The following is a 26,292-nucleotide window of genomic DNA, read 5'->3' on the forward strand; positions in this document are numbered from 1 at the left end:
TGAGAAAGTTCCTGGAAGTCAAATGAGAAAAGTTGATCAAGTTAGTTAGTGTCGATTGTGCCATGCACTAGAGGTCACATATGACTCAGACTGAGAATCACTGGGCTCAGCAATGTGGAAGTGCTGAGTAACTGTGACATGCTTAGTTTTGGCAGAGTGGTGGGAGCAAATGCTCCCAAGACAAGAGTGGGTTGAGAGAAAATGGCTAGAACCAGAATTTTGCAAAGCCTAATTAATGGATCTAGATAGTAAGTTAGCCTAAAAAAGGGTGACCACCAAACATCATTTTAATTTATAAAGTGGCTTGCCAAAAAAAAAAAAAAAAAAAAAAAAAGATATATGGATCTGATAAAGCTTTAGATTCAAGTAACAAGAGAAAATGTGTGGAGGAGACAAGAACAGCAAAACTACTCTAAAGGGGTAGTGGGTTGAATTGTGGTCCCTAAAAAGATATCCAAGTCCTAATCCCTGTACCCGTTAATGTAAAAAATAGGGTCTTTGTAAATATAATTAAGGTAGAGACTCAAAGTAAAGATCCTTCTAGCTTTAGGGTAGGCCCTAAATCCAATTCCTGGTATCCTTTTCACAGAAAGGAGAGGGAGATTTGAGACACAGGGACACAGAGAAGACCATGTGAATATGGAAGCAGAGATTGGAGTGATGTGTCCACAAGCCAAAGGTTTGCCAAAAGCCACAGAAGCGAGGAAGGAGGCATGGAATGGATTCTCGCTGAGTGCATTCAGAAAGAACCAACTCTGTTGACATCTTGATTTCAGACTTCTAGCCATCATAACTTTGGAGAATGATTTCTTTTTTTAAAAAGATTTTATCTTTAAGCAGGGGCACCCGGGTGGCTCAGTCGTTAAGCATCTGCCTTCGGCTCAGGTCATGATCCCAGGCTCCTGGGATCGAGCCCCACATTGGACTCCCTGCTAGGTGGGAAGCCTGCCTCTCCCTCTCCCCCTGCTTGTGTTCCCTCTCTCGTTGTCTTTCTCTGTGTCAAATAAATAAATGAAATCTAAAAAAAAATTTATCTTTAAGCAATTTCTATACCCAACATGGGGCTCGGACTCACAACCCTGAGATCAAGAGTCACATGCTCTACCAACTCAGTTAACTAGGCACCTCCATGAGAATAAATCTCTGTTGTTTTAAGCCACCAGATTTGTGGCAATTTGTTATGGCACCTCTAGGAAACTAATACAATGTGGATGCAGTTGAAAAAAATCAAGGTAGTGAGAGAGAAAGGTCTACAGGACAGAAGACCAAGTTTTTTCAACAAGTAAATCTCAAGGAAAAAGAGATGAAGGAAACCTATAAAAGAGTCTTAGGAGACATTATCAACTAATCACAATGTGGGCACCTTATGAGAACACTGATTCAAATAAAACAAAAAATTCATGACATCTGAGACCATGCTTAGGAAGCATTTTGTGTTGGGTCTCTTGTAAGATCCTAGCCGAGGTTTGTGAGGTTAGGCAGGGCCAGTCAACATGGTTGTTTACCCCACCACAGTCTGCTGCACAAATTCAGCAGAAAGTTGGATTTGACTCTGGTTCTGACAAAGTGAAGAGGGTGAGGTAAGGAAGTGGGGGCTGTAGGCAAGGAAGTTATTATAATAGACCACAGAAACTGAGTCAGGGAGCGCAGAGAAAGGTCATGAAAAGCAGTGAGGAAAATGCAAAGGTGGTAGCATCAATGAGTTGAAGGCTCCCCGGTAGGTACTGTTGCAGTGCCACTGCCCGTGAGGTGGGAAGACAGAAGGTGGGCTGTGGGACACTGAACGACAGAAGAAGAGGTCAGGGAAGTCTTGTGCTTATGGGTGTGTGCTGCTGATGGAGTTGGGTGGATAGGAAAGCATTCAAACAACTGAGAAGCCAGAGAGCTGGGAAATTATTTTGGAAAGAACAAGAGCCAGACATTATGGACTTTCTGAAGGACATACAAACATACCCGCAAATCACCTGGAATCTGATTAAGCCTCTTGAGTTGCCCTGACCAACAAGGTAGCCTCTAGCCATATAGGGCTACTAAACAGCCTACTGGTGGAAAGTGCAAGTAGGAGCAAAATTTTTAAAGGTAGTTCATTTAAATAATTTGAATTTAAAACTGATATCTGATTCAGTTATAGAAAATGTTGCAGTGTGCCTGGAATAACTTGGATATGTGAAAGTACTTTTTCAACTGCAAGTTTTATGAAATCTGAATATAGACTGAGTGCTTTCCAAGAGGGATGGCCTGAAAGTGGCACTGAGGCACATAGGGGACATCAACCCCACCACCAGGCTCAGTGACAGAAGGATGGGAGGAGAGATAGCCACTACTTTGGAGAGAGTGCAGGAGCCAAGATCCCGTGAGAAAACCAGATTCTAGCTAAAGAAGGCAGGCACACAGGGGTTAGAGTCTGTGGCAAATGAGAGTGGTGTGCCCCACAGAGGAGGTAGCAGCCAGACTCTACCTCAGTGACTTCAAGCCCTCCAAATCCACACAAAAATGAGCAGCATCCAGTGGGAAATAGGCAGATTCTCTATAAGGCTCTTCTCAGAAAAAGAAATGTGAATGTGTTCCTACAGAAATGCAGACTACAGAGAGGAATCAAAACAAGGACTGGGGTTGAGGGAAATAAGGGAACTTGTATATATGATGGGAGTGTTAATTCATGGTTTGTTTTGGAAGGTACTTCAGCAATATCTGTCAAAACTAATAATGTACACACCCCTTGATCCAGAGTTTCCTCTTCTTGAAATTATCTTAAAAGCTACCATGAGTCCACAAGGACTGTTGGAGGATAATGTCTATCTTAGCAGTGTTTGTAAGAGTGAAAAATGGAAACCAATCCAAATGGTTTATCAGTAAGGGAGGGATTACATACATATATCATAGTCTGTTATACTTAAATATTATGCGTTCTTTAAAAAGAATAACATATATGCAATGATAGGAAAAGATGTCTACTTTGTATGAAGAAAAAGCTATAAAATCATGTGTAACATTCCATTTTTCTAGAAAATGTTTATAAATACATTAAAAGAATTATGTATCACCTAAATACATTATGTATCACCTAAAAAAAAAAAGAAGGCAGGCACACTCAAAGAGGAAGGATACAAGGAATTCTGATGATGACAGAGCCAATTATGGGGGCACAGCAAAAGGGTTATAGGGAGGCGATGAAGTGTAGGAGAAGGGGGAAGATCTTTTTATCTCCAGCGTTGTGAAATTTCAAGATGTTTATCTTGGTGTTGGTTTATCTGTTTCTACAGCATCTACTGTGCTGGTATTTTGTGGTTCTTTAAATCAGGAAACTCATGCCCTTGTGTGGACATTTTCTATGAATTACGTTTAAGTGATCTTCCTTTCATCTGATCTCTTGCTGAAACTCCATTACTTGGAAGCGGTCAGGATCTCTTGAACTGATTCTTTTAATTATCTTGTCTTTTCTGTTTCCTATCTTTTTGTTTTTTTACTCTACTTTTGAGAGATTTCCTCAACTGTATTTTCCAACTCTTCTACCGAGTTCCATTTCTGCTTTTGTAGTTTAAATTTCAGGACATTCTCTTTTGTTCTCCAAATGTTCCTTTTGTATAGTACTGCCTTCCTGTTTCATGAATACATCTTTTTTTTTGTCCTTTGAAGGCAGCATTCACAGTTCTAGTCTTTATTTGCTTTTGCTTTCAGTTTTTATTCTCATTGTTTAGCTCCTGTATCTTTCAGGCTACGTTTTTCAGTATGTCTAATAGTTTGTATCTTGCATTGTCAGAAGGCCCCTCATACACCTGGTTATACTTAGTTGCGTGTTCATGATGAGGACTGGGGAACTAACACTTGGTCGGAACCTCTGAACTTGAGGAAGAACTTGCCTTTTGTTTTTTTTAAAAGGAGGGAGTGAAAGAGGGATAGAGGAGTGGGGAGGGACAGAGGGAGAAGAAAGTATTTTAAGCAGGCTCCAGGCCCAGCATGGAGCCCAGGTGTGTCAATCTCACAATCCTGAGATCATGTCCTGAGCCGAAATCAAGAGTCGGATGCTTAACCAACTGAGCCACTCAGGTGCCCCGTATGTTGCCTACTTTAAGATTCGCTGTAGAGTAATCTGATTCCTGAGCTTACAAAATCCTTAGTATTGGTATCCTTGCATCTCTCCACCTGGGCTGGATGATCCCAGAAAGAAAGTGGAGTCCTCATATCACTTTTTGCCTGTAACATTCAATTGCCAGGGTCCCACCAGCTAAAAGGGAGACATGGACTGAAGTCTCAGTACTCTGCAAATATGTTTCTGGTAAAATACTCCTGGCCCTCCTTATGCTGATTGATCCCAGTGGACCATATGCAGAATTTAACCCTCTGGGTGTGTGCTGTGGTTGGGAGGAGCAGTGTACAGGGGATGCAGGTCTCTAACCTTCTCAAACACATTTCAACCCAGCTTCCTTCTACCCTTTGTTCTTCCTGTTCTTGGGCCATATGAAGCTCAAGCAATTTAAATGAGAATGCTTCTCAATGTTCTCTATAGACTTAAAATTCAGCTTTCTCACAACTAAGTGAGTGATCACTCTCCTACCTGCCTTCTGGCTTCAAAGTTTGGTTGCTTTTGTCTTATATTCTTCCCATCCTTGTGTGCTTATATTTTTTTTTAGAAAGCCTCTTTGCTAAAAGTTCTACAGGGCTTTGAAGGGACAACAAATTTCGAAGTGTGTGTTCAACCTGCCAGGTTAAGCAGGAGCTTCTGCCTACCATTTTCATTGATAAGGACTGACACAGACTGACTTTATCTTTAAGAGGCAAAATCCTGCACATCTGGAAACCTGTATGGACCCAGCAGCTTATGTTTTAAACTTTATAATCTTCTGCTATTGATGCACATGAGCTGGGTGGAGCCACAGAAACGCTGCTCTCTGAAGTGTGACTGCCTATCTTCCACCTCCCAAGTTTTCAACTTAAGTTTCAGAGCACAGCACATACCTTCCTACCCATGACCCACACCAACTTAGAGGTCCTAAGGCAACACAGTACACTTCTGCTACTAAATATGATCCTTACTTAATACATCTAGGATATTATTTGCCCTGAGCAACAATTTATGCTGGCCAATAAGGAAGAAAATAAACAGTACACATTAACATGCCTACCTAGACATACCTGAAAGGTCAATTAGAAGCTACTCAGAGCATCTAGAATTAAACTCCCAAAACTAGAGAGAACTCCTAAAATAGTATGCAACAGCTGCTTATAAACTGGCCACCTCCTGCACTCCCCACCTGCCCAGACTCATGGATTCTTACTGTCCTACAGTCTTTGCTTGGCAAGGCTCTACTGAATAAGTCTGTGGCCAAGTTATTTTCAAACAGATTAAAAAATGCTACAGAAGATGAGAGCTTAGAGTCTGCTACTAGCACTGGATGAGTGGCTACTGTTTCTGTTTCTATTAATTATATCCAGATCTAGAGGTGTAATGTGGCACTACTGGGTCTACCTACCCATCCGTGGCAGGTTTCTTCCGGAGGATACTTGGCCGGGGGGATGAGCCCTGGGCTGGAGCGTTGGTGCTACCACTCTGGCTGTGGGTCTGCACCACTGTTGTTGCTGCTGGAGCGGCACTGAATGGATTGCTAATAGGGTTGGCTACAATTGTGGCTCCATCTGCCAACACCACTGCTGGAGGACAGGGAAGGGGCAGGAGAGAACAACGAAGAAGAAGAAACAAAAGAAACATTACTAAAATGTCACATAAGACAAAAACAATTACACCACTAGAATTAGAGTACCCATGCTATGACTGTCTAATTTCAAGAAAGTAAGGGATGAGCACAATGTTCATCTGTCTGAAAGCAGATGGCAAAGTGGGAGAGGTTACTAAGTCTACTGATGCACATCTCCCTTTGCTACATAATCGTAACTACTAATAAATCAGATAAGATACACAAAGTACATAGCATACTTCAAGAAATAATCTCCTACAATTTTTGTGAAATACCATTGCTTCTCAATCCCTAAAAATGATGCAATCCCTAAAAATGATTATTAATTTTACAGCTTTACATACAACTCTGAAGAAGATCTTAAAGAGAATAAGAATGCTATAATAAAGGTGAATTTGCTCTCTCAACTTTACAGAGTGCTGCTTACCACATGCAAACACATATTAGGCTGTTTATGTACAGAACTTTTAATGTTTACAATGACTCTGACAGATAAGTTCCATGTAACTCATGTTAAAAGAAGAAACTAAGGCACAGAGAAATTTCTCAAGACCACCAAGCCAGTAAGTGACAGAACCAGGATTTAAACCTAGTATGTATCTCTTTCCTCTATACCAACTTCCATGAAAAAAACTCAAATTACCTGAAGTCTTTCCTTCAGGTGGAGGCTGCTGAGTACCCATTGGTGCAGGCTGAAGTCCCTGTGTGTTTATTGGGGTTGCTGAGTGAATTCCCTGTGTGCCCATTGGTGCTGGCTGTATTCCTGGAGTCCCAATGGGGGCTGGCTGGATTCCCTGTGTACTGATGGGTGCTGGCTGGATCCCTTGGATATGTCGAGCATGAGACGTATCCACTGTCATCAACTGCATGGGGTTTAGGTGGACGGTGGATGCCACCCCAACACTAGTTTGAGCTGTGATGGCAGAGTTTGGAGCCTGAGCGGAAACTGAAAATGCAGAAAGTGACAAGAATGTCAGCTCTGATTAGATAAAGTCCACATAAAAAAAAAAAAAAACACTAAAATGAAAACAGACTTTTCCACTGTAAAAGATCTAAACCCTCAGTTTTTATGACACCTTTTTTTTTTTTTTTTGAGAGGGAGAGAGAGAATCCCAAGCAGGCTCCACACCCAGCGAGGAGTCCTACATGGAGCCTGATGTCATGACCCTGAGATCATGACCTGAGCTGGAATCAAGAATTGGATATTCAGCCAACTGAGCCACCCAGGCACCCCAGTTGGTTTTTTTTTTTTTTAAGGTTTTATTTATTTATTTGACAGGAAGATCACAAGTAGGCAGAGAGGCAGGCAGAGAGAGAGGGGGAAGCAGGCTCCCTGCTGAGCAGAGAGCCTGATGAGCCTGATGCGGGGCTCATTTCCAGGACCCTGGGATCATGACCTGAACTGAAGGCAGAGGCTTAACCCACTGAGCCACCCAGGCACCGCTTTTTTTTTTATTTTTTAAGGATTTACTTATTTATCAGAGAGATAGTGAGAGCACGTGCGTGTACTAGCGGGAGGGACAGAGGGAAAGGGAGAGAGAATCTCAAGCAGACTCTGTGCAGAGCACGGATGTGGGGTTTGATTTCACAACTCCAAGCTCATGAACTAAGCAGAGCTGGATGCCCAACCGACTATGCCACCCAGGAGCCCCATAAAACCTCATCTTTTTTTTTTTAAACAAAGCACTACATAAGGCTCTATATATTAGAGTTTTTTCCCTCACTTGCTATCAGCGTGATATGATCTTCCTGCAGATTACTAGAAAAGCATTAAAACAAGAAAAAGGAAATCATCTATTAAATTCTAAATGTGAGCCAGGCAACTGTCCTAAATAATTAAAATAAAACTTCTGAGACCCATCCATGGCTCCCAGGTCAAGAATATTTGCTCTAACTGATGGAACCAACATCATAGGCATTTTTGATATATGGTAGTTACAAATTTTAAATTCCATATATGTGCTGAAGATAGAGAACAAGCAAGTTTCCTTTTTCACTACAGTGTATATTAAAAACTCAAAAACAACAAAATTGAAAACAGCAGCATTCCCAGGAAGCAAAAGAGAAGGAATTTCTATTTGTGGAAAGAAAAATACAAATGGTGTTTCTTCTCAAATAAATGAAATGTTATTTACAGTAACAAACATACGGAAACAACCCTAAGGGTCTACTGATGGATAAATGGATAGAGAAAACGTGACATCTATCTCTATACACGGGCACCACACACGCACCACACACACACACATACACACACAGGAGAATATTCTTTACCCTTAATAAAGAATTAAATCTTGCCACCTGTGACAACATGGATGGACCTGAGGGTGTTACGCTAAGTGAAATAAGCCAGACAAGGACAAAAAAACCCGTATGATCTCACTTACTTGTGGAATTTAAAAACAAATATAAACAAACCAAGTTCATAGATACAAAGAACAGACTGGCAGTTGCCAGAGGCAGGTAATGGGGGATGGGAGACATGGGTGAAGGGGGGGGTCAAAGGTACAAACTGCCAGTTATAAAATAAATAAGACTTTGGGATGTAGTATACAGCATGGTGACTATGGTTAATAATACTATATTGGATATCTGAAAGTAGCTAAGAAGAGAGATCTTTGTTTCCATAACAAGAAAAAACATTTTGTAACTATCTGTGGTGATGGATGTTGTTAACTAGACTTATTGTGGTGATCATTTCATGATACACAAAAATACTGAATCATTATGTTGTACACCTGAAACTAGTATGTCATGTCAATGATATCTCAGTTGAAAAAAGGGGAAACAGTGATGTAATTCAAGTTTTATATACCATATATATAGTGGTTAAAAAAGGTAAATTGTTATTATCAATGAGAAAATTGCAGCAAAATGTTAGTACATGTAAATTCATAGTTACCGCTACATTACAATTCTTCCCTTGATGTAAAAGAAAGAGAGAAAAAAAAAAAAGAATCAACGTGGCAAAGCTATTAGTTTCTTCCTGAGAAGTGAATGAACCTTTGTTTTTGTTCAGTAACAGTTGTGGGCACTTGCCTGAACATGCAGTACACTCCTGCCAAAACCAAACCACTCTGTTCTGAGCGCATATTCTGTGCTAATACTTTATTCACACATAGAAAAGTGCTTTTCCCCAGTCCCACCCCTGTGGTTCTGTCCTGTGCATTCTAAGAGGCTTTCCAAATGTCACTTCCTTTAGGAAATGACTCCTGACCTCTAACCCTTCCCTTTCAAGTAGAAATAACCTCTGATTTTGTTCAAGTCTCTTTTATTGGAACGTGGCACTTTCTAGTAAAAGCTCTTCAAGTCTTATCTCCCTATTAGTCTAAGTTTGTTCAAACTGAACTGTTTTAAGAGTCACCTTTACAAACAGAGCCCAACATAGGACCTTACATACAATAACGGTTTCTATAAATATCTATAAAATTAATAAATGCATGAATAAGGGTGCCTGGGTAGTTCAGTTGGTTAAGCATCTGCCTTGGGCTCAGGTCATGATCCCAGGGTTCTGGGATCGAGCCCCACATTGTGTGTCAGGCTCCCTCTCAGGAGGGAGCCTGCTTCTCCCTCTCCCTCTGTCCTTCCCCCTCCTCGTACATCCACTTTCTCTCCCTCTCTCAATAAATAAAATCTTAAAAAAAAATGCATGAATAAATAAATGAATAAAATGGAAAACATCTCTGAAACAAGTGAAATTTCAGGAACAATCTGAGAGGGATCAATTACTTGCAAACTATATAGATTATACATATGTATTCATAATTTACGTGTTTATATCTATATCCAATGAACCAAAAAGATTCCATCTTTATAAAGTAACCACAGCCCATGAACAATTGGTCTACTCTATCATAAACTATATATTACAGTAATCTCATATTTGGCCCATTATATATACATTTTCTTGTCCTCCTCCTTATTTGAAAAACATCTGCTTTAAAATCATTTAAAAGGAGGGGACGCCTGGGTGGCTCAGTTTGTTAAGCGGCTGCCTTCGGCTCAGGTCATGATTCTAGCGTCCTGGGATCGAGTCCCACATTGGGCTCCTTGCTCAGCAGGGAGCCTGCTTCTCCCTCTGCCTCTGCCTGCCACTCTATCTGCCTGTGCTCACTCTTGCTCTCTCTCTCTGACAAATAAATAAATAAAATCTTTAAAAAAAAATCATTTAAAAGGAGCCACTTGAAAACAGGATATTGTAAGCTGGCTAATCAATCATTCCTTCAGCTGTGTTCATCTATGCAAAGATCCACAAGTCTGAGAAATAAAACATTACCCATCATCTGCACCAACAATGACAGTATTGGTATTGGAAGAAATAAATTGCTGTTGATTGGACTACTCATTTTTCTGTGTTCCTATCCATCAGGACTACTGTAGTGGTAAAGAAGACAGCTAGAAGAGAAACAGATGGTTGGCAGGATCCCCAATTCTTCTGACAGTGCTCTTACAATGGATTTTTATAAATAAATGTTTATATAAAATGGTAGTGTCTGCAGATTATTCTAGCTCAAGAGAGCCTATGCAGGTCCTTTTCAGTTAGATAGCACTGAGAGAAATACATATCGGTCATGAATTTCCTACCCCAGAAAGGCAACATAACTACACTGTTGTGGAAGTACCAACTGGGTAAGGGAGATGAAGGAACCTGAAGGAAGTGCTGTTACTGATAGACTTCAGAATTTTCAGCTATTAGTTTAACACACATACACACCAACACCGACACACACACACACACACGGAATTTACTTCTTACTTATCAACATGGTTCTACCATACTTACTGCATCCTACTTTTGACCATAATCAATTAAACATGGTTTTATCTTTATAGCATTGTTAACAAAGAACAGTTATAAGTTTCCTTTAAAAAGATGCTATTACTTTGATGTATAGCAAAATATGACAGAAAACTCAGAACAATTCATCAGCTACTTCCCCACATTAAAATAAACCTAGGGACGGGGTGCCCAGGTGGCAGAGCTGGTTAATCATCTGACTCTTGGTTTCTACTCGGGTCATGATCTCAGGGTTGTGAGATCAAACCCTGTGTCTGGCTCTGAGTTCAGCGCAGAGTCTGCTTCATATTCTCTCCCTCTCCCTCTGCCCCCATCCCTTTCATGCTCTCTCTCAAATAAATACACAAATCTTTAAAAAAATTAATAAATAAACCTTGGGGAAAGTTTTGTGGAAAACAACAACAACAAAAAACCAAAGGCAGAGACTGAGGAACCCGTTTCCAAAGCAATTTAAATAACTTAGAATTTTGAAGTTTTAAGCCAACACTGCCCAATGGAAATATGTCATACATGCAATTGTAAATTTTCCAGTAGCCACATTAATAAAGTAAAAAGCAGGCCAAATTAATTTTAATAATATACTCTGTTTAACCCAATATATCCCAAATATTAAAATTTCAAAATAGAATCATTACAAAAATAATTAGTAAGATACTTTACAGTCTCTTTTCCATATTGTGTTATTTTCAAAATTCAAGGTATGTTTTATAAAAAAACATATTTCAAATCAGATACTGAGTTCAGTTTTTATCAGAAATATTTTATTTGGGGGCACCTGGGTGGCTCAGTGGGTTAAAGCCTCTGTCTTCAGCTCAGGTCATGATCCCAGGGTCCTGGGATTGAGCCCTGAATCGGGCTCTCTGCTCAGCAGGGAGCCTGCATCCCTTCCTCTCTCTCTCTCTACCTGCCTCTGTGCCTACTTGTGATCTCTGTCAAATAAATAAATTAAAAAAATCTTAAAAAAAAAAAAAAAGAAAAGAAATATTTTATTTGTATTTTGATTCAGTATAATCTACAATTTTGAAACAGTAGTTTCTTATTACTAGGATGTTCTAAACATACTAAAAATTTCTCCAGTTTTAATTAAGTAAAACAAAACAAAAAAATCAGTTTTTCATTTGCACCAGTTCCCCCTTCAAGTGCTCAATGGCTCCATGGAGCCTTGGCTGCAGTGCTGTTTCACATAGAAGAGCAACACACACAATCTGGCTCTCTTATGCCTAAAGTGAGCTGAGGGTCTCATAGGAAAAGAAAACACAAACCCTGAGGATTAATTATTGCTTTTTTTTTCTGGATCGGCAAAAAGAATGCTATTTACAAGTCAGGATGGTGAGTGCTGAGCATAACTGGACTAATACTAAAAAACACAATGGAGATCCACAAAACAATAGAAGCCCTCCCCATAAAAGTATGGGTTTTACCATTTTAACTGTATTGCCATTTTAAGGCATAACAAATTGTTAACATAATCCTCAGGGTGGGATAAAAGCATACAAATACACTAATAAGTAGCAATCTTCTCATAGATCACAGTGATAGGATCTAAAACCTTAAAGCTTCAGATTTTAGCCTTATCTGAACTTGAAGATAGAAGGTGGAATAATTAAATCCATACTACAAATACTCATTGGTCAATTTTGACCTCACTGCTTCCAAAAACTGGAACGTTAAAAGTCCTCTTAATAGCAGGGCTCATACCTGGATATTGTCGGATGGTGGACACGGAGCTGGTGATTGGGGTGTAAGTGTGCGCAGCCAGTGGGTAGGCAGAAGGTGGGTATGTTGGCAAAAAGTACTGGAACTGAACGGGAACAGACGGTCTATAGACAGAAGACAGGTAATAGAAACAAAAATAGGTCTATTTTCTTTTTCAATTTCAAATGATCCTATCCCCTAGATCCTTTTCATATCCTTATATCCCATGCCAGCATTTCCCCAATTGGGTCCCAAATAAACTGTCAGATCAAAGGACACACACCTAGAAAGAGGAGCATTTGTAAAAAATAAATGGGTGCTATAAATACATCAGTAAACACGAAATACACAGAGTAACAATCACCAAAACCAACACAAAAAACCTCAGTTCTCTCTGCTCAATTCCACTTGAAAGACTCTAAAGTTTACACTGTCAAATCTTATCAAATACAAGTAAAACAGATAATCCCAAACTTATACAAACGGATTCAGAAACCAGAAAAAGAAAAGAGCAAATTTTAACATAGCCCTGCCACCAAAACTAGATAGGGAGAACAGGAGAAAAGATTATAAACAAATCTCATTCTCTACATCAACACAAAAATTTCTAAAAAAAATGAAACTAAGTACTGTATAAAACAAAATACATTATGATCAAATAAGGTTTACCACAGGAAGATAAGAATGATTCAATATCAAAATTTCTATGAATGCCTTAGATTCTTTAAAAAATTAAGAGATCATTTGAAGTATCACAAAAGATACACAAAAATATTTAATAGAAACATAATACTATATGTTAGCTATACTAGAATTAAAAAGAAATTACTTCCCGCTTCAAATTTGCATAGCATTCAATACTTACTCATGATATATCTTGACAAAAGGAATGGAAAAAAACTTTGTTCCTTAATCTGAAAATAGCACCTAGCAAAATCTATTCTGAAATTTCCCAAGAATTCCCATTCAGATCAGGAATAAGATAAGACTGCTCATTATCTCTACTCTATTTAACATCATATTGGAAACTCCAGGTAACAACAAGAGACACACAGGTTTGAAAAATGGAAATGAAAAAAATCCCTCATCCCTCAAAAAACTGTCCCTTTTTGTAGACAAAATAAACACTTACACAGGAATCCAAGAGAATCTATAAACTTTTAGGGCTAACAGGTGTGTTTAGCAAGGTGAATGGATACAAAGACCAATATATTAAAACCTATAAGTATTCCTACACACCATAATATGCAAACAAGAACATTTAAAAATGATCCAATTCTGAAACTACTTCATATGCACTGTACCAGGTTCTCACTGGGAGAGAAGATACAAATACGGAATGGGGGAGGTAATGGGGTTGAACTAGAAGGATCAACATGTACTAAAAAGTTTTATTTATTTATTTATTTTACAAAAAGAGTGAGAGACCAAGGAGGGTAGGGGCAAAGGGAGAGGAAGAGAAGCTCACCCAGGCTCCCCACTTGGCATGGAGTTTGATTGGCAGGGGCTTGATCCCACAATCATGACCTGAGCTGAAACCAAGAGTCAGAAACTTAACCAACCGAGCCATCCAGGCACCCCTAATGAGTTTTTATGATGTCACATACTTCCTATTTTGTCAGCTAAAAGAGACTGGAAGAAATGACAATCAAGTAGCAATAAACAGAGCTAATGCCTAGATTCTGGTTTCTAAATGATGAAAAGGAACCCATGGTTAGAAATGGTAGATTCTAGGGCTCAGACAATATTCAGGAGAAACTTGGAATATCTTGTTGTGATGGGAAGTAAGGAAGGGGTAGAATGTATGGGACATGGAAAGCCCACAGGAACTGGTCTGAAGAAACTCCCAGAGACGATGTGAACATCAAAACAAATGACAACAATGAATTATAATAATAAATAAACTAAATCCATGAGCCCATGCTCATTTAAAAAAATAAAATACACAACAAAATAAATGGGGATGTATAAAATTTATTTACATAAACATGCCAACTCATAAATGTGGAAGAAATGATAGAAAATGTCAGTTTTGCAATGATCATACTGCAACCATCAACTGATTCAGCCAAGAATCCTCAACAGAGGGATGCCTGGATGGCTCAGTCCGTTAAGCATCTGCCTTCAGCTCAGGTCATCCTAAGACCCTGGTCGAGTCCTGCATCGGGATCTCTGCTCAGTGGGGAGCCTGCTTCTCCCTCTGCCTGCCGCTCTTCCTGCTTGTGCTCTCTCTTGTGCTCGCTCTTTGAGAAATAAATAAAATCTTAAAAAAAAAAAAAAAAAAAAAAAAAAGGACTCCTTTAAAAAAAAAAAAGAATCCCCAATAGATGCTAATGCCACTGAATGAAAGTTTATTGAGGAACAGGGCATTTACAGGCTCTAAGAATTTTCACAAAGATCAGTGGTTTACAAAGGAGAAAAACAGGGGCACCTGGGTGGCTCGGTCAGTAAAGCGTCTGCCTTTGGCTTGAGTCATGATTCCAGAGTCCTGTGATAGAGTTCTACATTGGGCTCCCTATTGAGTGGGGAGTCTAATTCTCCCTCTACCCCAGCCCCCTGCTCATTTTCTCTCTCAAATAAATGAATAAAATCTTTGAAATTAGGAAAAAAGGAGAAAAATATATCTTTATAGAAATATCTCGCAAACATCACCTTCACTAGGTAATTAGTGCTGACATAGCTAACAATGAGACATAGGGGTGGCTCTCAGTAACAGTGAGAAGAATGCATCACATAAGTGGTATTTGCTAGAAAAAGGCATTACTTGAATCTAACTATGAGGAAACAATTCAACAACCCTAAACTGAAGAGTTTTCTACAAAAACAATTAGCTTACCTATACTCTTCGAAAATGTCACTGTATGAAAGAACCATTTTGGGTAACTGCACTATGGTAACGAGCAGGTCTTTGTTCTTTGGGGATGAAAATGAAAGTACTTAGGGATAAATGGTCACGCCACTGCAACCTATACTCTAAAATCAGCTCAAAATAAATCAAACACAGAAACACACCAAACGAAAAAGTAGATACCAGTAGAACATCCATCAAAAGAAGAACAGCTAAATAAACACAGCACGTTTTCGTAAAATGAAAAACAAAATATACACTATATTATTTTCAGGAGGAAATCTGAAAATAAGAATAAACATATATGTAACTATATTTCTTGGACATTTTGTGTTATTGAAAAATCAAAACAATTAATGACACAATGGGGTAGTGTAACTGGCACATTCCCTCCTACCTATTGTCACTTCGGGTTTCCATGGCCACAGGATTTGGAGAAGCCCGATGACCTGAAATGGGAATCAGGCTACTCCTCTCTGCAGGGTAATCAGGCTGGATCCGAGGAGAAGTGTGTGTGATCTGCTGTGGCACCACCTTAGCTACAAATGCAAAATCCAATCATATTAGCTCTCATATGCTTTTATTGGCATGCCAAAATGTTCTTGGCCAGCAACAATCTTAAGAATGCAAACAGTAATAAGAAGCCTGGATCTTGAGCTTTAATCAAAATAAAAAAAGAAAGATAAGCATATAAGAGTCAACTGAATTATTTCAAGCCAGTATTCTACTGATACATTCATATATTCACACTTGTTATTTGCCAAAGCAGGGTTCAACATCAATACTTTAACAAAAATACCAGGACTTCCTGGAGACCTTTTTTAAAGGAGAAAAATTTTTGACAACAACAGCAAAAACAAAAATCAACAAAATTTTGAATACCAACACGGCAAAGACCTTAGCTTCTACTGAAGAAAATCCATAGCTAATTAGTAGTAAGTCAATCATTTTAATTTCCAAGTCTCAGTTTCCTCATCTACGAGAAGGCCTTCTTTAGATCATCACTTTATTTCTAAGATCCTTTGAATGTCCTGTGATTTAGCACAAAACTTTACAGCAAAATCAAAATGACTATAGAGTTTTCAAATCTAATCTGAGCCTCAAAGTTTGGTCTCCTCTAGCATTTGCAATCAAGTTTTGTTTAGAAGGTACGGATGAACTAGGACATACTTTAGTATTCTTACAGACCTGTCTATTAACTCTATGTAGGAAAATTTGGGGAAAAAAAAGCTGCAGTCCACATTAGATATATAGAAGGACAGCTACCATCTGTGCAAGACCCCACAGTTACACCAGTGACAGGCACATAAACACTGGAGACTAGGATGATGTCACCACATTACCCAAAGTGCAGTGCACTGAAAACCAAAGGTAAGCAACACAAGTCCACCATGATTCCCAGCTATTTCCCAAGGGAGGAAGCTGGACAAGTTTCTGCAGGATGATAGCCAGGATGCCCACTTCGACCACTGATGATGACTTGTACTGGCTAAGGCAGATGCCATGCCTTAAGGCTAATGCCATGAAATATTTTCCATCGGTAGTAAATAGAGGGGGAGCTGAGTGGAAAGCAACTAAGCCTTGTTTTTCCACTGTGCCCATAAAAGGTAGGAGAAAAGAATGCTCCCAACAGGAATGCAGCTGTCATCTGGCAAAGTGGCTAACTACTGGTTGGTAAACCATAACATGCCCATGAATTTATATCTGTGCCTTTTTTCTAATTAAAAAAGCCACACATTGTCAATTATAAAAAAAAAAGACTTAAAGAAAAACAATGCAAAAATCATAATACCACCTCCAAAGATGATCCCTGTTTACTGAATGCTGTGATCATCTGATTCTGCTTTTTTAGAATTCTGATACCACCATCATATGTGGGCCAGAGCATCGAGGAAAAAAAGATGGTATTCTATTAGAAATGAGCATTCATTAAAATGAGCATCGAGGAAAAAAAGATGGTATTCTATTAGAAATTAGCTTCCCCCCCAGACTCAACACATTCCTACTAGTAAAAATAGTTGAATTCAATATTTAACCTCATCTGGAAAAAGCTGCTTATGTGATTTTAATATATCCATTAAAATCCCACTTGAAAATCAATGCTCTAGGGTTAATATCAGGTTTCCTTTCTCAACTAAGGTACCCCTATACAGGGATCCTATAGTGATGTAACAAAGAAATATCTGGCTTACTATAAAAGAAGAAGAGAAAGCCAGAGCATAGCCTGATGGAATTTTGACAAAACCTATCACATTAAGGGACACCTGGGTGGCTCAGTCGTTGAGTGTCTGCCTTTGGCTCAGGTCATGATCCCAGAGTCCTGGGATCGAGCCCCACATCGGGCTCTCTACTTGGCAGGAAGCCTGCTTCTCCCTTTCCCACTCCCCCTGCTTGTGTTCCCTCTCCTGCTGTCTCTGTCAAATGAGTAAATAAAATCTTAAAAAAAAAAAAAAATCACATTAAGTGGCAGATGTTAAATCTGTTTGGACACTTCTGTCAAATGATTTTCACAGAATTTAGCAAATAGTGAAAAATCAAAGACAAAACAGCTGGGAGATATGAAGTATAATACTGTAACTTAAGACAGGTAAAAATTTGATAGTTTCAGCCAAATGAATGCACATACTTCTGTTACTTCTGTCTCCTGGTACTCTGAGTTTATTTCCACGGTGTCATCTCTCAGCAAGATACAGTGACATAAATAAATGAATCTCTAAATAATTCTTTACAGTGATGATTCGAGATGAAACCAGAGAGCCCCTATAGGGTACACTGCTCTCCTATACTGGTCTAATTTGCTTTATAGCTATAGATATGCTAGTGAGACTCTTGACTATAAAAATGGCAAGAACAAGCCTGGTTCTATTGTTACAGTGCTCAGGATAACTGATGACACTGTTAGATACAGTCAGAAAATGGTGTGAAGTGACAGTTATGGAACAAGCAACAATCTTTTCCAACAACAGTACATCAATGCTAAAATCACACACACACTCCCACCCTCCAGCCCTCTCTTCTTTTCACAGGAGGGAATTAACTACTTGCACCACAGAAAGGTAAGAAAGAAGTACGCTCTCTTTGATGCCAAGATGCTATGAGTGGTAACGTGAGAAAGAGCCAGCAGCAGTGTTTTCACTGCTAAAAGCCTACCATGGGGCTCATTACCAATTTAAGGGCAGGAATGGCTGAGTTACCCAAGGGAGAAGGAAGGGCTTCTTGGGTTCCACAATCATTCTGGAAAAGCGTCCTCCAAGTCTGCACAGAGGGATGTGAAGCTGTCTTATATGGGAAGGAAAGAACTACCGCAGTGCTGGGAGGTAGCAGGTGGGGAAGCTATACTTCTACAGTCACCAGATTTCTGACAGTTAAGTATGCCAGTGTATCATTTTACAAAAAGCATTCTAAAAGTTTATGAAAAATATGGCAGCTGTCCCATGTCTCTGGGAGTAAAACAGTACAATGGCATGCTTATTGTCATACAACCAAAGCAAAGCTAACACCAGAAACTAAACCCAGAGCTTGTGAATTAAAAAGAGCAGCGCTCTGCCTCAGAAGCCAGTCTCTGCTTTGGAAGCTGTGACAGCAGACATCAACCCCTAGGACAGGTGTGGGCAAGTCCTGCCTGATGTCTGGGTTGATACTTCGGAATGGCTGGGGGAAAAATCAGAAAAACATTTCATGACAGATGAAAATTATATGAAATCCAAATTTCTGTGTCCATAAAAAGTTCTACTGAAATGTACCTACACTCAATTGTTTACATCTTATCCACAGTTTAGCAGTCATGACACAGACCTGTGAGGCCTGCAAAGCTTATAATATTTATTATCTAGCCCTACAGAGAAAGGTTGTCAATCCCTGCTCTTAATGACTATTTCGCTGCCAGTAACTTTTCAAAGATTTTTTAAATATTGAAAGCATATTTAAAAGGGGAATAAACAAAGCTTAGAAGAAACTTTAGGATGTTTGTGGGTGTGGGTCTGACTCTTCCTGAGGTAAGAGTCAGATGAGAACTGAGGGTAATCAACCGGAGGGTTATCACCCTTCCCACTGTGCATCGCCTAGAGTTTTCCTGAACACTCTATCAGTAGTACAAGTTCTCTTCATTCCAGATCCTTGCTTCTTTTTTGCTTTTTCTGTGGATCTCATTTAACTATGTCAGTGAAGTTAACTTTTTATCACTAAAAGACACAGAGAGGAGAGGTAAAATCTGATGAATGAGGAGTCAAAGTTGTGTGAAAATGTTTACTTTCAGATCTCAAAGATTATTACCCTCTTTTCCCTCCGATGGTCAATACCAAATCTATATGACAAATATACTAAAAACTGAATTCAGTGTTGCTTTGAAAATCAATAATAATTAAAAAAAAAAAAACAAAACAAAACAACCCAATACTAGCCCTCTATATGAAGACCTGGTCAGAAGGGCTGAAAAATCCCTTTAAGCTCTGTGTGAAGGCTGTAGGACACTTACCAACTGGGATGTTTGAGGTGGTCACAGCGGTAGCATGGGATGAATGTGAGGGCATTGTCATGGTAACAATTGTACTCGTGGGAGCTTGTGTGTGTGACACAGATCCTGAAATTGGAGGAAAAAAAGTCTTCAATAATGGCCTCTCTACACACACTACCGATTCTCAAATACCTGAGAAAAGCTCTTGGGAAAAGAGAATTCTTCTAGCCTATTCTTTTTCTCTGACTGAAGCTGAGAAATGGAAAATTAACTTACCACTCATGCCTCACACTTCCTTAGGAGGAAGAGCAGGGCTGCCAACTTACCGGCTGTGGTTGCTGAAGGAATGGTGTTGGTTGCCAAGATAGGTGCTACCGTTGCTGCAGCCACTGGTGTGCCGGTACTGAAGATAGTTTTCTGTGGGGGGTGGGGAGATATCCCACAACACAGTTATAAACAAGAACATTTCCCCCTCAATCCAGTTTAAAAGCAATCATTGCCTTCAATACTGCTAGATTCTCAGGAAATTGGGCAGAAGTCTGGTTTTAACCCACAGCCTCCACAGACAGGTTCACCTTTGGTTTTACCTGTGCCATGGTATGAAGCTGTTGTTTTGGCGTCCCTAATGCAGGATGAGACGGCAGTGTGATTCTTGTTGTTACATCCCGTGACTGGGCAGGACGCTGAATACTAATTGCTGCAGATGGTGGATGCTGGATAGACAAAGTTGGCCGGCTGAAAGAGATAGGAAAGACATGACTTCTCACTTGTCTCTAGACATGATGCAGGCAGTCAAGGCCATTTGCTCTCTTGTACTAGACCATCATACAGTTTATTTTTTAGGTCTGTGACACCCGCAGGTGATCCAATGAAGTAAATGGCCTGTCGAGTTTCTCTCCTGTAAGTTCCATCAACCTCATTTCCAAAGGTATCAATATGTACCATGAACTGAATCAATTAATCTGTAGTCATTTTCAGCACTCTCAGTGTAGTTAACTGAGAGTTAACTCTCAGGACAACCCTGAGTAAGCATTATTATATCAATACACTTCACTGTGTGGACAAAACCGAAGATACACGCTAAGGTTCTCACATTATGAGGGAGAATTACAGACGACCCTGGTTAACAGCAGCCCATCCTATTGCCCCCAAAGCACTAACCTGCTCTTAACTTCCTATCATTCCTAACTGTATTGTTTCTTCAAAAGTTAGTTGTAACTTTTACAGATTATAACTTCTATAACTTTTATAGCCTTTATAGTTATATATTAGTTATAATCTAATTACTGAAAGAGATATCAACACAGAACCCACCTCAAATTAACTGGCAGCAAGTTACAGAAACTGCAACAGTAGCAAGATAACTTGACATTATAACAAAGTTGGCATTTCAAGTCAGAGGGGGAAGAATGGACTGTTTAATAAGTGATGTTGGGAAGACTATGTAGCCCTTTGAAAAAAATAAAATGGGAACCATGCTTCATGCATTACTACAGCAGGATAAATAAAAAGAGGATCAAAGATTTTACAGCAAATTAAAAAGTACATGAAGAAAAGACAGAATTCTTTTATAACCTCAGAGTGGAAGAGAGCTTTTTAACTATTAAAAGCTTTCAAAATCTGGGGTGCCTGGGTGGCTCAGTGGGTTAAGCCTCTGCCTTCGGCTCAGGTCATGATCCCAGGTCCTGGGATCGAGCCCCACATCGGGCTCTCTGCTCAGCAGGGAGCCTGCTTCCCTTCCTCTCTCTCTCTGCCTACTTGTGATCTCTCTCTCTGTCAAATAAACAAATAAAATCTTTAAAAAAAAAAAGCTTTCAAAACTTAAAAGCTATAAAAGATCTAAAAATTTGACTCTGTGAATGAACAAGCAAACCTACTTAACAAAACACACTATAAGCATGTTCAAAAGACTCAAAAATCAAAGTGCAATCTTAATATACTAGGAATTCCTTGCAATGAGAAAAATAACAGCTCAATAAAAACAAGCAAGGGATATGCGCAGCCAGTTCACTAAAACGAAAATGCAAGTGGCTCCTTAACAAAGAAAAGATGCTTACTCCCACTCATAGGAAGAGAAATACAATTTAAAATACACTAGATAACACTGTTCACCTATCAGATTGGCAAAAATCCCCAAAATGAACAGCATCATGTTGTTCAAGCTGCAAGGAAAAGTACAATCCCTATGCACTCTGGAGGGAGTGCAAACAGGTACAGACCTTAAGGACGGCAATTAGTAGGTATCAAAATTATAACTGCATATACCTTCTGAATAACAGCCCAATGTTATTGGGCTTTTGGGAATTTATCCTACAGGCATTCTTGCACACATGGATAATGACTGAAGTATAAGTGTATTCACTTCAATATTACTTATGATAGTCAAGTACTAGAAACTTCAAACCCATTAACACATACAATGGATCACTGCGCTGGTACTAAGGGAACAATGAGGCTATCTAAGTAATGAAATAGGAAGCTTTCAATACATGTTATATTTAAAGAAAGTAGAGAATATATGAATTAATTTTGGGTAAAAAGGATAAAAGAACTGCACTCGAATTTGACTATATTTAACTAACATTGAAAGGACATCCAGTTAGTTACTATCAGAGAACTCAGAAAACATAAAAGGAAAGGAACAGAGGAACCTGGTAGATGGGGGACAGAGGAAAGTGTAACATTCTTCCTACACATCTTTTCATGCTTTTGTATTTTGAAACCACGTGAATACAAATTAAAAAGAAGTGAATAAACTCAGCTGTAAGAGTAAAAACTTGACTGAGACTGCATGTGTCCAAACTAAACAATGGTTTCATCTCTCAAATGGCATCCTCTCTCAAAATGCTTTAAAAACAGACATGGTGGGATATCAGTGAATAAAGTGTTCAAACTGAATAAAGGATGGTTTTCTTTCTGAAGAACAAGAGCAAAATGCCTTATCATCCACGTTAAAGGAAAGCTGAAAAACCAGCCACAGATATAACTGTGAACTTGGTGGAACTCACGGAGGAGAAAGTGTACTACAGGGAGATTGGATCTTTATGTTTTCCAGGATGAACCATTTCCCCATGCCCATTCCTTATGTTCACCCAAAATGTAAAGGACCCCTAAAGAGTTCCCTTACCTGACTCTCATGTTCTTAAGCCAGAAAAAACCCCCAGAAACATAAAAACCCAGATAATCCTAAAAAGTCCTTGGGTCATTCATTTTAAGCCCATTACACCTCTTCCACTAGTCATTTAAAAATGTCTGGGAATGAGGAATGGATGTTCTCTGATAATTTAAGTGACCACTTTGAGATTTTCTTTAGGTTTCATTTTCTCTCTCCTTATTATGGTAGAACCCAATTTTTATTATGAATAACACAGTCCAAAATTATTTCCAGAAACACAAAGAAGAAAAATATAAGCTCTATGTTTATTCCACAGTTAGCCTAATAAATCTCCCCCCAGAGCAGCAGCACACTGATAAGATTATTGGACTAGATTAGCTGGTACATGGTAGGCCAATTCTGACCAGATCTCCACTATCACATTGAGAGTTCAAGTACTTTTGTGGCTCTTAGAATTACTGAAGATGACCATTACACCAGTTGTTGTGGGAGCGCAAACGCATGCTGCAGCATCAGGTGTTGAGTACAATCCCTATGGAATCAGCCTGAGGATATTATTCCTGATGTGGCAAGTGGAGACTTGGACCTTGCACAAAGTAACAGGATTCTGCTTGCCACTGGTCTAGTCAACGAACAGTAATTAGGACTTTGTTTTGCAGCCTGGCTTCTTCCCTGTATGGCTTTCATACCCTCTTGAAAGGTGACTTTAGGATAACATGAGAATAATATTTGCCGACATAGACCACCTGCATAAACTCGTCACTCCAACTACCTAGGATGTCTCTGCAGCTTTACCAGATAAAAATCCATTTTGGAGACTGGAGTTTTAATAGTTGACAACATACTACACTAAGTATAGTGCCATGTAAGACATCTCCTCCCAGCATTTATGATGAAAACCAGAGAGATACTTTTATTTATTTATATATATATATATATATATATATATATATAAATATAATTATATAAAATTAAATAAATAATAATATAAAGTCATGACAAAATTTAGGACACATGAACTTAATTATATAAATAATTTTTGAAGAGCTTCATAACAAAGAATAATGTCAACATTCCAATCACTAGGAAAGGATCTCCACAATTCACCTTAAATATACTCATATTTAAAAGGTCTGGTTCAGGGCGCCTGGGTGGCTCAGTGGGTTAAGCCGCTGCCTTCGGCTCAGGTCATGATCTCAGGGTCCTGGGATCGAGTCCCGCATCGGGCTCTCTGCTCAGCAGGGAACCTGCTTCCCTCTCTCTCTCTCTGCCTGCCTCTCTGTCTACTTGTGATCTCTGTCTGTCAAATAAATAAATAAAATCTTTAAAAATAAATAAATAAATAAAAGGTCTGGTTCATTAAAAAAAAAACAACAGAAAAGAGTATTTATATTAAATATTTAAATATGTTTTTAAGTGCTTTTGAAAGCACAGACTGTATTACATGGTAGTCTTTGACTTTCAATTACTCCTAATGAAAAAAAACCATAAATACTTCTATAAGGTATATTACTTGTTAGGCATATTTTAATTCCTTTACATATATTAATATAAGTATTCCTTATAATGATCTGTGAGGTAGGTAATATTATTGCCATTTTCTTTCTTCCCCCATAGATTTATTTATTTGAGAGACAGAGGGAGAATGCGTGCATACGCATGGGAGGACCAGAGGGAGAGGGAGTATCCTCAAGCAGACTCCCTGCTGAGTGTAGAGTCCGACAAAGGGCTTGATGCCAGGACTGTGAGATCATGACCTGAGCCAAAATGAAGAGCTGGACACTCAACTGACTGGGCCACCCAGGCACCCCTATTATTGCCATTTTCCACGTAAGGAAATTGAAGCATTCACTCTTTGGTCTAGCACTTCCACAGATCTTGAAAGTATACCATCAAAACAGGCAACGGCACACGCTGAAATGTCCATCAGGACATCCATAAGCTAGGATACAAAGCAGCCAAAAATAAAGGGAATAAATATCTCTATGTACTGATTTGGAATCATCTCCAGAATATATTAAGAGAAAAAATGCAAGGCATAAAACAGTATATATAAATACAATATGCCGTATTTTCTTTTTCCTTTGAAAGTTACGTCTTTTTTTTTTTTTTTAAAGATTTTTATTTATTTAAGAGACAGAGCCAGAGAGAGAGAGCACAAGCAGAGGGAGAAGCAGAGGGAGAAGCAGAGGGTGAGGAAGGGAGAAGCAGATTCCCTGCTGAGCAAGGAGCCCACCATTGGGCTTGATTCCAGGATTCTGGGATAATGGCCTGAGCTGAAGGCAGACAAAACCTACTGAACCAGCCAGGTGTGTTCCAACATTTGAGGGATAGAGAGGACAGTGAAACTCCTCACTGTATACCTTTTTATATATTTATATTTTAGAAATATGTGAATCTAAATTAAACAGAAAATGTTACTACATATCCCACAGAGAAATTGATCACTTCAAGTCACCTCTGAATACATTTCCGCTCCTTTAGTGGGATGTAATCTGAAGACAAAAGAACTGGGAAGAAGTCTTAAACTTCACTCAGTCTCTCTCTCTCTCTTTTTTTTTTTTTAGAGATTCTTTATTTCTTTGAGAGAGAGAGACACAGTGAGAGGGGGAACACAAACAGGGGTAGTGGGAGAGGGCGATGCAGTCTTCCTGCTAAGCAGGGAGCCTGATGTGGCACTTGATCCCAGGACTCTGGGATCATGACCTGGGCCGAAGATAGACGCTCATCGACTGAGCCACCCAGGTGCCCCAAACGTCATTGGGTCTTATTATTAGTTTAATCTACAGAAAATAAGGGGTTGATTTAAGACCCATGAACTTGGGACTCTGAGTTGTTACTTTGAAACTATTTTTTTTTACATTATGGACCAAAGAACCAAGTAGTTGTATTAATGTCTTGACACAAGGTTTGCAGCGTAAGAGAAAAGATGTACAAATATAAAACTGAAGAAAGAAAAAAACTTGTAATGTTAAATTTCATTCAGAAATATCCGTATGAAGACATGACTGTGTTTACTATATTGATTACCTCTGTTCACAGAAAGAGCCTAAAAGCAACAATACCCCAGGAGCAATGTGTACCCTTAGCACCCAGATCTTGGGTTCTAATTACCATTCTCCACTAAAGAGAACCAAGACTCACTGGAGAAATGGCTGATTTCAAGACTAGGGAGGCAGAAAAATAAAGGGCCTCATTTACCATGTACCAAAAAGATGAAAGTACTCAAAGTCTAAGAGGAATTATCAAAATGACACTAAAGCCAGTTTGAAAGGGTTCTCAGCCAAATTTGGGGCAACTGGGAAAAAAAGATTTTTATTAAAATATACCGAGTAAATAAAACACCTCTAAGTCCATAGTGGCAACTCCCCCATACACAAAAAAGATCAGAGATTAAGCAGCGTCAGTGAGCTAGAAAGTGCTCCCACATCTGTTGTCTTAATCAATATATTCTTTCTTCTAGCGATGAGAATTTCTTTAATGGCCTCAAAGGCAGCTCTAGGGACAGAGACCCAAATTAGAAACTTGAAATACACAGGAAATTTGGGGTTAATTTACAACAAGTGAACCTGTGACCATCTTCCAGTGTTGAGCTGAATCTTTGTTTGACTTCTTCAGAGTGAGGGCAAGAAGTACTGCAGGCAGAGACTACAGGTTTGGGATTTTCTCCTCCTCTCAGAGAATAGTAAC

General features: G+C 39.1%; 1 protein-coding gene across 5 annotated transcripts in view; it reads right to left on the bottom strand.

The window, feature by feature from the left end:
• Positions 1-26,292, bottom strand: part of SAP130 (Sin3A associated protein 130) — an 82,576-nt gene that overhangs the window by 35,488 nt on the left and 20,796 nt on the right. For 4 of the 5 annotated variants that reach the window (XM_032843145.1, XM_032843147.1, XM_032843144.1 and 1 more), the window contains 7 exons: positions 20,075-20,222; positions 19,814-19,904; positions 19,509-19,613; positions 15,432-15,573; positions 12,190-12,311; positions 6,337-6,639; positions 5,472-5,649 (listed from right to left, as the gene is read on the bottom strand). In XM_032843145.1, the coding sequence (XP_032699036.1) occupies positions 5,472-5,649; positions 6,337-6,639; positions 12,190-12,311; positions 15,432-15,573; positions 19,509-19,613; positions 19,814-19,904; positions 20,075-20,222 (1,089 nt within the window). The remainder of the gene's footprint in view (positions 1-5,471; positions 5,650-6,336; positions 6,640-12,189; positions 12,312-15,431; positions 15,574-19,508; positions 19,614-19,813; positions 19,905-20,074; positions 20,223-26,292) is intronic. The other variant, XM_032843143.1, reaches the window with a different exon arrangement.

The sequence above is a fragment of the Lontra canadensis genome, unplaced genomic scaffold (assembly GCF_010015895.1).
Source record: "Lontra canadensis isolate GAN:19392208 unplaced genomic scaffold, GSC_riverotter_1.0 scaffold136, whole genome shotgun sequence".
Lineage (NCBI taxonomy): Eukaryota > Metazoa > Chordata > Mammalia > Carnivora > Mustelidae > Lontra > Lontra canadensis.